This window comes from Nicotiana tomentosiformis, chromosome 3 (assembly GCF_000390325.3).
Source record: "Nicotiana tomentosiformis chromosome 3, ASM39032v3, whole genome shotgun sequence".
NCBI lineage: Eukaryota > Viridiplantae > Streptophyta > Magnoliopsida > Solanales > Solanaceae > Nicotiana > Nicotiana tomentosiformis.
Genome location: NC_090814.1, coordinates 100603040 through 100617118, shown reverse-complemented (window position 1 = coordinate 100617118; position 14079 = coordinate 100603040). Strand labels below are relative to the sequence as shown.

At 34.1% G+C, this 14079-nt stretch overlaps 1 protein-coding gene across 1 annotated transcript; it reads left to right on the top strand.

Moving 5' to 3' along the window:
• Positions 1–8452: 8452 nt before the first annotated feature.
• On the top strand, positions 8453–9819 carry LOC104097315 (mitogen-activated protein kinase kinase 9). Its single transcript, XM_009603871.4, has one exon. It carries the CDS (start codon positions 8621–8623, stop codon positions 9578–9580), a length of 960 nt encoding a protein of 319 aa, XP_009602166.1. The 5' UTR covers positions 8453–8620; the 3' UTR covers positions 9581–9819.
• The last annotated feature ends 4260 nt before the right edge of the window (positions 9820–14079 follow it).

Here is a 14079-nt window from a genome sequence, read left to right as displayed (position 1 = left end):
GGTGAGATTTTGGGTCGTGACACCGCGGTTGAGGAAGGAACAGAAGCATACGATTGAGCAGGCCTAACCATGGTCACAGTGGGAATAGACGCCGAAGAGGAAGCAATCTTCATCTTACGAAATGCAGAAGGAGGAGCCCTCGGATTCCTCGAAGATCCTCGGGCTGGAAAAGAAAAATCAAAGTAAGGTTATCATCACCACCAAGAACAAACTATAATAAATAGGCGACCATGAGGCCAAATCAGCAAAAATATATATAGATAAACTCACCGGCCAAGGAAGGAGCAGGCCCAAACTTCTTTAAAAAGGTCGGCCACTTACGAATTGCCACGATGTAAGGCAGAACCTGGCCAACCCAGTCAGAAATGTCCCCAACCAAAGGAGGGGGCGTAGTCTTGGCTTCACATAGAGGGGACAAAAGTTCAGAGCCTTCGACTAAAATATACAACTCAAATGTTTTAACAAAAGAATAATAGACGCTTACTAGTGTAATTCCAAGTCTCGGGGAAGTCGTCTGCGTTGGCCACCATGTCTTCGGTTCTGACTAAGAAACAATTGTGCCAGAACTGACGATTTGCTTTGTCATCCATCTTCACCACCAGGTATTTGCCTCCTCGATGGCGAAGGTTCAACATTGCCCCCTATATAAACTAGGGGCGAAGAGATACATTAGATGCCAGAGTGTGATCTCGACCCCGACCAACTCAGCAAATTTAGTAAGCATCCTGATGAGCTTGTAGATCTATGGGGCGAGTTGAGCTGGGCACACGCCATAGTAGCGACATAATTCCTCCTCCAATGAGGGAAGAGGAAGAGCGTAGCCAACCTGGAAGGGATACGCATAGAACGCGCAATACCCGGGGCGGTGAATTTGTACCACATCATGCCCTGCTGCGACCAAATCGATGCGGGTAGGTATGTTGAATTTTTCCCTAAGCTCTGCTAGATCGACCCCTTTCATCGCCGACTCAGAGACCTGGGGCTCGTCTTCAGGCGCCTTCGAGAAGTCAGACCTAACTTTCTCTCCACGAGGAAATATTTCCTCAACCGTAGGAAAGTTCTTATCTTCGATGGCGACAGAGACGCCATCAGCGTGAGAAGGCACAAGCACCGCTAAAGGGACAGGGTCAGTTCCCACACCAGAACCAGAGGATACATTAGCCATAACTTTGATGAGAGAAAGGATATTCAGGCAAAGAAGGATTCAAAGCAACAGGAATCACTAAGAAAGAAGACACACATCAATGGAGGAAGGAGAAGAAGACGCAAGGTTTTGATGAGAAAAATACGTAAAGAACAAATGAATATCATCACATCTCTATTTATAAGAATTCGGGCATCAAAACCAAGAGATTATACCATTATTAACTAGCACTGGAATCGAAACGGCAACCCCAACTGACAATTGCACGGGAAACGACGCAAAGCATCAAAAAAATGTGCCATAATGATGCACGATGTCATGACGTCATTCTAGAGTAGAAACGACGTAACCCCGAAAGTTGCGGCTCACGAAAGGCCACGTTGCCATCTCGTTCCAAACTTAACTGGCCGATCCACTCGCCCATTCTTCTCGACCATAACCTACAAAATCCGCTCATCAAGGTCGTATGAGGACGACCTCAATAAGCGGCAGGACTAACTGTATAGGTCAAAAATCTGCCGCTGAGCATTTAGGGCGAGGTAGTATCGAGGGAAGAGTCAATCGAGGTCAATCAGAAAATGGCGAAGCTCGTAGTCGGGATGTCAACGATGACCGAAGTCGAGCACCGTGGAAAAGGCTGTAACAGCTAGTTTTTAGAATAGTATAATAGAGAAAATATTCTAAAGAATATTTTAGGCACATGTACTATTATGGTTTTTTAGGAACATGTCCCATATAAAGAGGAAAAAAGATAGGGAAAAGGGGCATGTGATATTCATTGGATAAGAACAGACTTCTGTAAAAGATTCTCTCTCTTGTAAAAGATACAAAGATTACCTTTTCATCAAGATTCTTGTTCATATTATTCCACACTTTTCCATCAGATCCGAGAATTGTTCGAACATTCTAGGATTTATCTGTCACTCATCATTGTCAGGAGAAACAATCATCTAATTCATTCATTATTGGGTGAACCACTTCTTCTATTTACTTAAATGTCATTTATTGTTATTTATTGCTAGATACTCCTCCATTATTGCTCATTCCTTTTGGAATATTTAATGTATGTTATTGTTAGTCTCACACTAGATCTGTTCCACGTTATTCACATGTTCAGAATTCGCACATAGAGATATTATCATTAACTAGGTTTAACCCATAATTACATAAATGTAATAGTTTTAACCGAAAGTTTTACTTTTTGGTCAAATAGATGTCATATTAATAATAAAGGAAGCACATATTAAAGTAACACTTGATAAGTTAGTTTGATTAAAAACATTCTAGGTAAATTTAAAACTGAAATAGTTAAATAAATTTAAATTTACAGTTGTTAAAATTATATAGATAGTAGAATATTAGTAAAACACTGTTAAATATTTTTGAACGTTCCAACATGAAAACAGTGTTTATTTAGACCGATGGAGTACTTTATGCTGCTTATTTTCTGTAATAGCCACAGTGATCTTTTCATTCTATTACAAAAAAAGATTTTTTTTTAATTCTCTTCTAAATCTTATATTACATGGAAGTTCGATTATGAGACATTCTCCAATATTTCTATCAGTAAACCATATCATTCCTTTATTCCCCTGGTCCGCTCTTTACCTTTGCAATGAGTAAGTAATTTGTTTCTGGCTTTCTGCCTGTTGACATTCACTTGGGTAGACCTGGGTACACTAGTACGTAGAGATGAATTAGGAATCCTCACACAAATAGCCAATCTAATTTACAGTTTAATTTTTTTAGACAATATATATAGATTATATAATAGCTATACATAATTATATACATATTATATGTATATCATACATACATCCAACTATTTTAAATTTAAACGGTTGGATATGCGACTATTAAGTTAATTCGTGGATGAATTACGAGCAGGCTATATGGATTGGCATGCACTCTGCAGTATCAAAAAGTGAGCCCATGAATGTTGCTGTGCCCAACATACAAGAGATCGTTGCAACACTAGATAGCTACTCTAAAGGGTTGCTATTTTCTGAATTTTAGTTTTTACAGTTTAATTTTTCGGGACAAAAATATTTTGAATTGTAGTGAGGTTAAAATTTTTAGATTAAAATTTTAGAACAAAATAAATACTGTATAATCTCTAAATAACATCCTTATGAATGGTTGTTTGTGCACCAACCCCACAATTACTATTAAAATTTCAGAACAAAATAAATACTGTATAATCTCTAAATAACATCCTTATGAATGGTTGTTTGTGCACCAACCCCACAATTACTTGAATCTAAGTATATGGCTAGAAAAAATAAATAATTAATATAGCCGGCTATTTGTGTAAAAATCCCTATTCTTATTACTTAAAGACCAGAAACGGTTTAATAGTGCTTTAGAAAATAAATGAAAGCTACTCCCTGGATTGTTAATCAAGCAGTGTATTTGGCAGCATTAATATCCTTAAGTTATTTTGGTGAATTTTGGTTGTCATGAACTGGAAGTTTCAGAGATCATATGCATCTTGCTACTTCCTTTTTGGAGTTCAAACTCATGTTTCAAAATAGTTGGCTTCCACTCTCTCTCTATTTAAATTGCAAAGTTGTCTACCTAACTTATTAAACATTCAATTCGCAAAACTAATTATGAGATTGTGATTCTACATAATTAATTTAGCTGCATCGCATAACAGATATATTAAGGGGGAAATAAAAAACTACTCGTTCATATTCTCACTCAAGTAATACGACAACACGAGAACATAAATTATAGCGCGTCACAATCAATTACTAGCAAATGCACACCTAACCATGCGTTTCATTTGTTTTTCAGTAAGTAATCATTGGTATAATTGTACGTAATCCTTAGAATAGAATTAATATTTTTGTTAGTACTATTATATTCGTAAATGAAATTATATAGCCGTGTCCCAGCTACTATAGAAAATTGGGTATGTGCGTACAGTTAGATGATGACAATGGATAATAACCCCACAATGCATAACTACCAGCTATAATGGCCATCAGTAGTACAAGAATTGAAGTAAGCAATAAATTTAGCCGACAAAAATAAATCTCTAAATGAACAAATCTCGTGTGTTTGATCTAGAAACTAAACATATTTAGATACAATCTAGTGAATATTATAATCACTTAATCGAGAATCTTTTGCTGCAATTTTGTTCAATTTCTTTTATCTATATAAGTCAAAAGTCATGACGTTAATCATGTTTCATGCTAGACTCATAAATAGATAAATAACTGAAGTTCGACGATTTTTTTGAAAATCAAATTCAAACAATTATTTTCAAATCTCACCCAATCCGTCTCCCAAAATCAAATAAAAAACTACTCATTTTATAACCCAAACAGTAATATCTACTAATAATTGTTAGGTATGCGGACAAAGTACAACAATATTAGTAGCTGAAAAAAGAAGAAGCTATACATAAGGTATAGAGTTACTCTTAATTGCGTGAGATCTTGTGGGAAAAGTCGTATGAGTTTGATTGAAAATAGAAAATATTACTATCATGTTATGAATGTCTTTGAGCTGACTTGGTCCAATGGAGTAACATATTTCGTTGATAGCTATTTCACCTATAATTTATTTTTAATATTGGCTTAATTACCTCTATTCTTTAATGATGTTATTAATAGTACTTAGCTCTTTTTTCTTCTTTTTTTTTCCCCTCCGTGACGGGATAATGATTTAGGAGCTGAGTTTATTTTCCCAATAAAAATATAAGTTTCAACGAACAACTGATGAGAAAAATTCACAAGCAGCCCCCAACATAAGATGTTGACAAAGGCGCTAACTTTTTTTTTAAAACAATTTTTTACAATACAAGGCGCTAGCCTGTTACTAGTAAAAGTTTTAATTAATTACTTGAAAGGAAAGATTGACTCTATTCAGTGAACATCGTTCCTGGACGATGCTGAGAACTTCACTACGAGATAATGACATAAAATATAGCCGTCTTTGTCTGTTGCCAAAGCAGGTATTACTTGATAGTTTGCCATATGCTCTCCCTACAGCTTTTGGTAATTACTTGTTTAAATTTTAAATTTCCAAAACAAATAAAAAATATTAAAACGGAAATATGAAAAGGAAGAGTCGTAAGTCGTAACGTTAATAAATTGATCTTAGTTAAATTTGCCAAGATATAAACATAAAGTAGCACTTTTCTGTCTTCTAAACAAGAGACGGCAACCTTTAGCGGCATGTTTAGTGCATTCTTGGTTGTTTGATGAAACTGATATTTGACGCAACTTTAGTTAACTATCATAAAAAGTTACAAAACATTTTTTAAATCAAAACGTCAATCCATTTTATTTTTTAATATAACAGAAAATTACTAAGAAAATATAAAAGAGACACGATGATGGTTGATATAATATTATTTCTATGATACTTAATTTGGCAAAGTCGCATCACTTTTTTATCGCTACAAAATTAAATTTAGCAGGCGTTTGGATAAAATTGTAATTTTGATGAAAAAAAAAATAGTATTTGGAGTTAAGTTGAAAAATGACATTTGGGATTTGGAATTATATTTAGACATATATTAACTTGAAAAAATGTTACAGTTTTGTGAGTCCGAAAAAAAGTTTTTCAGAAAATTTTGGAAAAGTGGTCAAAACCACCTTTTGGTTTTTGAAAAACTTATTTTTGAAAAGTTTTCAAAAACTTGCAGGACAAACACATTTGATATTTTTTTTTGAGAAAAAGGGAAAAATATTATAGACAAACGGAGCATAATAGTCACTGTCTTCGATTTTATATTGATTAATACACTTTAGGGCTCTTACACTTGATATGACGATAAAATTGATTTAGCCTTAAGCAGGCAACGACAGTAAAAAATGAATGCTATACTAAATATATAAAAAAAGAAGGGACCATTGTTTTTGATTTTTCAAAATAAATTTTAATAAAAATTATATCTTTATCCCGGAGCCTTGAAGGAAAGAAAATTCATTCTTTGCTTAGACTTTGATGTCAAATTCCAGTTAACTAAGGCAAAGTGATAGTCTTTTTAACTATAAAACATAATTTAAAGACTATCATGCAATAAAATTGTTTGAGTAGTCATCCACCAAAGTACTATCCGTTCTAAGTTGTCTGCAGATGAAATAAAATGTCAAGAAAATAACCAAAAACATGTTTCCCATTGGGAAAATAACTCGAGCGTTTTTCCTACTGACATATTTATCAGCAAAGGACTTCTATTTTCCGAAGATGTACTGAAGCATTGAATAAGAGCAACGTGCACGTAACCAAAAACCATATGCAACACAAATTTAGCAATTAAATGCACATCAAGTAATTCAGCCAAAAGAAAAAGATTTCTTGTTTGTTTACAGCGTCTCTCCCATTTAATAAGACATATATATTACTGTTTAAAATTTTACATAACTTTTTTAACTACAATTATTTCAAGAAGTTTATACAATATTTTTACTATGACACTGTGATTGTACTTACTTTTACGAGTTGATTGCTCGTCGATCAATCAACTTTGAATAATATTTGGCCATCAATTTCATCTATTTGTCTTTCAAAAGTCACTTTTTTATACCCGATTAGCTTCCATGATCATCTATTTCTTTTTTGTTTTATAAAAGTCACTTTACTTCACCTAATTAGCTTCAATTACACAAAGTTGAGTGATCATATGAACGATCAACTCTTACTTTTACTCAGTTTCAAAAATGTAAATGTAACATTTCAAAAAAATGAGAAATCAATGTTAAGATTCACATAAAACAAATAAATGTTATGATCCTTAATTTAACCCATTGTTCTTTTCTGGATAGATAGATGTCATTTGTGCGGATAAGCTACATCATAAATCCACAAAGAAAATAAAATTTTCGTCAAATTAACGAGAATATTTTAATTTTAATTAGCCACAACACAAATTATTTTAAAAAAAAGGTTAAATAGTAGTAGTAAACATAAATATTCTTCAGTTTGTTCTCTTCTTGGTTGCGACTAGAAAATAAGTTAGCGTGAAACATATTTACATTATGCAATTGTTGGGTCAAATAAATGAAGCCAAGATACCACTCTTTTGTTGGATTAGCCACATAATGAGTGTACAAAATCAACTTCCTTGTTCACAAAAAACAGAGAAAAAAATGACTTGTTTGGAATTAATTTGGTGGCTATTTGGATTGTTCTTACTACCATATTAATTAATCCTATTTAGATCACATGTAATAAATTCGTCCAACTCACTGCTCCACTTTCTCTGAGAAAAAACAAAAGAAAATTAAGAAAGAGCCAAAACCTTGGCGTAAAGATTTATCTCATCAAGGTCTACCAGCCCACTTTCTCTCTTATGTCTCATCCTCTCTCCTTCCTAAACCACCCAACCATTTGTGGAGTAATGTTTTTTGGTTGCATTTGTAAATAATGTTATTTTTCGGAGCTATATCTGAACCAGAAATTTCACTAAATAGTGTTAAAATATAAGAAGATAACATATACAAAAATTTAAATTTTTTTATATATAGTATAAACACATAAAAATAAAATTTTGACTTAATTACACGATATAATTTTTCGGTGAAAAGGTGTCAATTGACACCCCTTAGCCTAAGATAGCTCAGCTATTCGTTCGGAGAATCTAATCGTTATTTATTGTCATTTAAACATTTAAAATACTATTGATTAAAAAACTATGATTTTTAAATAGTTTTTGTTGAATTCTAACTATGTAAATTCTAGTAAAAGTTTCAGCTTTTGCCCCCAAATTTAATGCTTTAGTCCCCAAATTTAATGCTTTAATAATATAAGTTTGATGCGTATGCTCTGAACTCTGTTAGCACTATATATTTTCTCTTTCTGATATTAATAAAACGGACTCTAATTTTTATGATGACAAGCTACTCCTAGAACACAGAAAGAGGGAGATTCTTATTAAACATACCATACATTCCTAGTACGCAGCACAACAATTCCTTTCAAAAATAGATTAAATCGTATTAAACATTGTAATTCTGAGTTAGTCTAGTAAAATACTTTTACTTCATGCTATTTTTGGATTTAATTAAATGGAAGGCTGGCCAAGAAATGGCACTTAGGATTAATCATTTCAATGAGCGCAACTTAAACTTCCTTGTTGGTTTAGATTTTTTCGTCCTATTTAATTAGATCACATGTAGATTAATTTTCCAGCTCAGCCCACCACTTTCCATTAAAAAAAGAAGAAAACCGTGAAAAAGGCCAAAAACCTTTAACGTAAAGGTTCATGAAATCCTGACCCCCCCCCAAAAAAAATAAATAAAGGTTCATGAAATCTCATCTACAACATTTATCCGCACACCTTCCTGCCCCATATCCTCTCTCCTTCCTAACATGGTGGGGTGGCTATGTCTGTCCCCACTATTCCCACGTGCTTTCTCCTCCCCACTTATATAAACACAAATTTCACTGAAGAGGAGAAGAATCCATTTCCATTCCAACAAATCCAAACGGACCCGACCCGATTCACCCCACCACATGGCCTTAGTCCGAGAACGTCGACAGCTCAATCTCAGACTTCCCTTGCCGGAACCCTCCGAACGCCGCCCTCGTTTCCCCTTACCCCTCCCTCCTTCCATCTCCACCACCACAACTGCTCCTACCACTACTATCTCCATCTCGGAACTCGAAAAGCTTAAGGTTCTCGGTCACGGAAACGGCGGAACTGTGTACAAAGTCCGCCACAAACGCACATCCGCAATCTACGCTCTCAAAGTCGTTCACGGCGATAGCGACCCCGAGATTCGCCGTCAAATCCTCCGTGAAATCTCCATCCTTCGCCGGACGGATTCTCCTTACGTCATCAAGTGCCACGGTGTCATCGACATGCCCGGCGGCGACATCGGTATCCTTATGGAGTACATGAACGTCGGCACACTAGAAAGTCTTTTAAAATCACAAGCAACTTTCTCCGAACTTAGCTTAGCAAAAATCGCTAAGCAAGTACTTAGCGGACTCGACTACTTACACAATCACAAAATCATTCACAGAGATTTAAAACCTTCGAACCTTCTAGTAAATCGCGAGATGGAAGTAAAAATCGCCGATTTCGGAGTGAGTAAAATCATGTGCAGGACTTTAGATCCTTGCAATTCATACGTTGGAACTTGTGCTTATATGAGTCCAGAGAGGTTTGATCCAGACACTTATGGAGTTAACTACAACGGTTACGCAGCTGATATTTGGAGTTTGGGCTTGACTTTAATGGAACTATATATGGGCCACTTTCCGTTCTTGCCACCTGGACAGAGACCGGACTGGGCTACGCTAATGTGCGCCATATGCTTCGGTGAGCCGCCCAGTTTGCCTGAAGGGACGTCGGGAAATTTCAGAGATTTTATCGAGTGTTGTTTACAGAAAGAGTCCAGTAAAAGGTGGAGCGCTCAGCAACTTTTGCAACATCCGTTTATACTGAGCATCGATTTGAAGTCCACGTAAAAAGGGACAGAGCAAAGCTTAAGACTGGGAAATTGAATAGTTCCGAGTTGTTTGTAAATAGAGAACGGGACCTTCTTTTTTTTTTTGAACTTTTTGGGTTAACTTTTTTGTATATTCTTCAACTATGAATCTGTGAAATCAGAATCATTCTCTGTATCTGGAAAAAGTGCTCCATTTCCATAGCAAAAAAAATCATCTGTGGAATTTTGAGACTTAATGAATTCAATCTTTTTCCAACACTTCAACGAATCTGGCAAGCTTTTGTTTCCCAATACAAATTCAAATATTTAACTATCTTTCATTTCATTGTTCAAAGTGTAAATGAACATTACCAAAATTACCAAATTCTCAAAGTTTTAAGATTAGAAATTCAAAATGAACTCAGTTCCAATTCCAAAAGAACAAAAATAGAGACAAAAATGTTTGATATAATTGGCCTCCAATGTCGTACCATACATGGGTTAATTAGTGCCAATATTTTCTCATTGCTTATCTCAAAAAATAAAATAATCAATAAAAATCTTTTATTAAAAGGGGTAGGAGCGGAAGATGAGCTATCAAACAGTCTCGTGAATCATAATTCAATGTAATCCAATCTGCACTGTGCAAATGGCTTAAAAAGAGAAGAGACCTTTATTTGGTTTGCTAATAAAGATTTGGCTTGATTTTATTCGATTAAAAAATCAGCTACAAGACATTTTATATTATGTTTACATACGTAAATCTTCAGAAGGACCCTAGATAATCTATAATATAAACGATGATGCAAGTGTGCGTTTGGAGAGGCTTGTCGTTCTTAGTTGTCACGCTTGACTCATTTTTTTATTTTTAACTTGTATATAGTACTACTAGAATATAAAAATCGATTACAAAAAATAAAGTTTACTCCATCTTGAATGGTACATTCTATATTACTCTTTGTCAAATAGTAATAAATTAGAAAATTACTATGCTAAATGTCCAACATCCAGTAATTTCGGCTCTTAATACTCGCACATAATTGGCAAACAAATCATGTTTTTCCCGATGCAAAGAATGTGGTTGATATGCTCATTAGAAGATTAGCGGTCATATTGGAGGTTAGTACTTAGTACTACTTAAGAAGACATTTGGGAACTCATTACTCAATGACATTTCTGGATATTGTAAGTAGTGTATATATTTGGATTTTGGAACATAACGACTCATACTTCAGCTGGGTTTTTCATATCTCGAGAGTATGTTTTCCCTAGTCAGATCGTAAGTGATGTTGTGATATATATTAGACACGCGTTTTCTTCAAACGTTTAATGAGAGTTTACTTTCGTTTTTGGAGTTTATAAACTTTAAATTCTGATTTCACATCTGTACACTTACGGTTATATCTTCAGAAATTTGTTAAAGATTCTCATATTGCAATATGCTCGACAAAAGCTATTGCAAAGAACTCGTCTTGTAATATAAATGAATTAACGCTTATATGGTATATGGATGACTCTTTAGCTTTTAATCACTTCTCAATATATATATATATATATATATATATATATATATATATATATATATATATATATATATATATATATATATATATATATTGTATTTTTTAAATACTTATAAACAATAATATCCTGTTTTCCTCAAACCCCCTTTATTAAAAACAACATAATTGAATGAAAAGTTCGAGCTTTAAACTATTCCATTATACATTTAACAAATGGTGGTTGAATTGTTGAAAGCACAAGCAATATTATACAAATTAAAAGAAAGAGGATTGGTGGTGGTGGTTTGGGGGTTCTTTTACGTGCATCATTATCAATAGAAGTCTGCAAGTAGTGAAGTAGATTCCTGATTCCTTCTAAATGTATACGTTAAAAAGTTCTTTAGCCGTCGCACAATTACAAAATGATAGTAACACATGGCCTATAGGGCCAATTTTTTAACAATTTTCCCCACTTGCGTAGCTGCTTTTATAACGATAACTATATATGGCCACAGGGCAAGTGGTCATGTTCTTGGCGGCTTCCTGTTTATGAATTCTACTTACTTACATTTCAAAATATCGTCCCGACTTCACTATATTGCTTCAAAATAACCGAAGACTCCAAAACTAGTTTAAAATTTTCAACTGAAATTGTTCAGAAATGTCAATGGGTTGTAGTATAGCTTTGGACTCTGTCTAGATTTTCTATGTGCGGCATATAACGAATTAGTTCCTATATATTTCTTTTTGTATAATTTGACACATAAAACGGACTATTTTTTCTTTGTATAATTTTTTATGACAAAAAGGGAGTCAACTTGTCGTAAAATGAACATTCTCTTATGAATATTCCAAAGGTTGATTACATAAGATACGTATGAGTTCAATTCTAGCGGAAGAATTTCTATGCAAGATATACAGATATGGAGTTTGAAAAGTATCACACGACTTGGATTTAAAATTTAAAAAATAAATATATGTTGCTTCGAAAGTGAATGTTCAATGTGGTGATTGAATCGTGAAAAATCATGCATTTTTAGTGTGTGTATTATATATATATATATAGCAACTGTAAAGTTTAGAAACGATAAAAAGATTCTCTTTTTAAAGTGTAATATTTGTTTTTTAAAAAAAATACTGTAAGATTGAGTAAGGATTAAAAAGGAACATATTCAATTCCTCTCCGTATTTTGTCGATTATCAGATGGGGTAAAAAGGATGTACGCACTTCCGACATTGAGTAGAGAAAAATACGTACCGAACAAAAAGAGCGCATGAATAGTCTAAAAAATATTTACATAATTAAATTACTTATAGAATAATTACAGATAAATTTCTCTAATAAGCATTAATTAATTAATACCATGCTAAAAATGATACTCAAATTAACCGACTATAATAAATTCCTAATGCTACTAACGTATTGACTTAAATCCAACGAAAATTAAAAAGGAAGAATTGAGTGCTTTCGAGACAGCTTCTCAGGATGGGGACAATATATAAATCTATCAGATGAGCGAAGAAGATGGAAAGATGAGTCAGCTAAAATGGCTGGATATGTCTTAATCGATCAGCATCAGGTCTTTACTGATGCATGAACGTAAGCTCTTATATCCCCTTAATTACGGCTCGCAAACAAGTTGCCCCTTAAATCGTACGTCCATTTCATTGTCATTCACTTTCTAATTAACTCCCTAATTAAACCTCATTGGTGTACAAATCCAACACAAATAATTCAAATTCGATCAGCCAAAAAATATGAATTTTCACGAGAACGAGATTTTCGAGGAAGAAGAGAACTAGACAGTTAGGCAGAATTTGATCAGTTTGGTGATGTAAGGCAAGTAGTTATAACTACACAATTTTCATCCTGATGAACAGGTACTATTTCAATAATCATCTTTAGTTTAAATTTGCATTTTTTTCTTGTGACTTGAATTATTTTCTTTTATTTTTAGGAAATCCATGATCCCTATAGGTTTGGAAAAACCCATTGTCCTAATAGATTTGGGAAAAGGAACATCTATTGTCCTTGTCAAATTGGAAACCTTTCTCTTATAGCTTTGAAACTATTTGGGATATATATATATGGGTTGTAGTTGGAGATTCTAGAGATTGTATTGTGTTTTTCTTCTCATTCATAGTGAAAAACTCCCTCTGCTTCTGCCATGAGGATTAGGCTTAGCCGAACCTCGTCAAATCCTTATGTTGATTTTTCTTCTCTATTTGCTTTATGTGTGATTGTGTGCTAGTTAACCCACGATCTTCCGCAATAATTGGTATCATAGCAAGGCTCAGATTTTTACATATAATCTAGGGTTAAAGATGTCTTCATTATCTTCAACAAAGTACGAATTAAAGAAATTTGACGGGGTTTCTAGTTTCAGTCTATGGAAGATTACGATGAAATCGTCTCTGGTGTTACAAGGGTTATGGAAGGCAATTGATGAGGATTTTTCTGAAGAGATGAAAGAGACAAAGAAGGCAAACCTGAAGGAGAGGGCTTTGAGTGCGATCTTCGTTTTTGGAAGATTTTGCAAAAATCTTGATTTTTCTTCCATAAATTCACGGATTCATGATGTAAATGAGTATGGAATCATGAAATATAATCAATATGGGATAAGAAACACTTACCCCAATATTTTCCCATAAATCGCCTAAAAATCGCCCAAGAACCGTGCTCCAAAAATCCAAAACGAAATGAATGAAATGACCATTTTTGGTCCTTAAGTTTTAAACATCCAATTCAAATTTTAATTTATTTTTCACCTGAAAACTTTTCGAAATTTTTTACGGACTACACATGCAAGTCGAGTAATGGTAAATAGTGCTTAGATCACATAATTAATCATTAAATTTAAAGATGATATTTTGGGTCATCACATTCTCCACCTCTAAAACAAACGTTCGTCCTCGAACGGAGTTCGAAAAAGTACATGAGCTGGTGAATAAGTGTGGATAACAGCTGCGTAAATCATGCTCGACCTCTCAAGTCGCCTCCTCGACCGGATGACCCCTCCACTGAACCTTTACGGAA

Bases quoted from the DNA above. Each gene is read 5' to 3' on its own strand.
- LOC104097315 (XM_009603871.4), top strand. From the start codon at position 8,621: ATGGCCTTAGTCCGAGAACGTCGACAGCTCAATCTCAGACTTCCCTTG.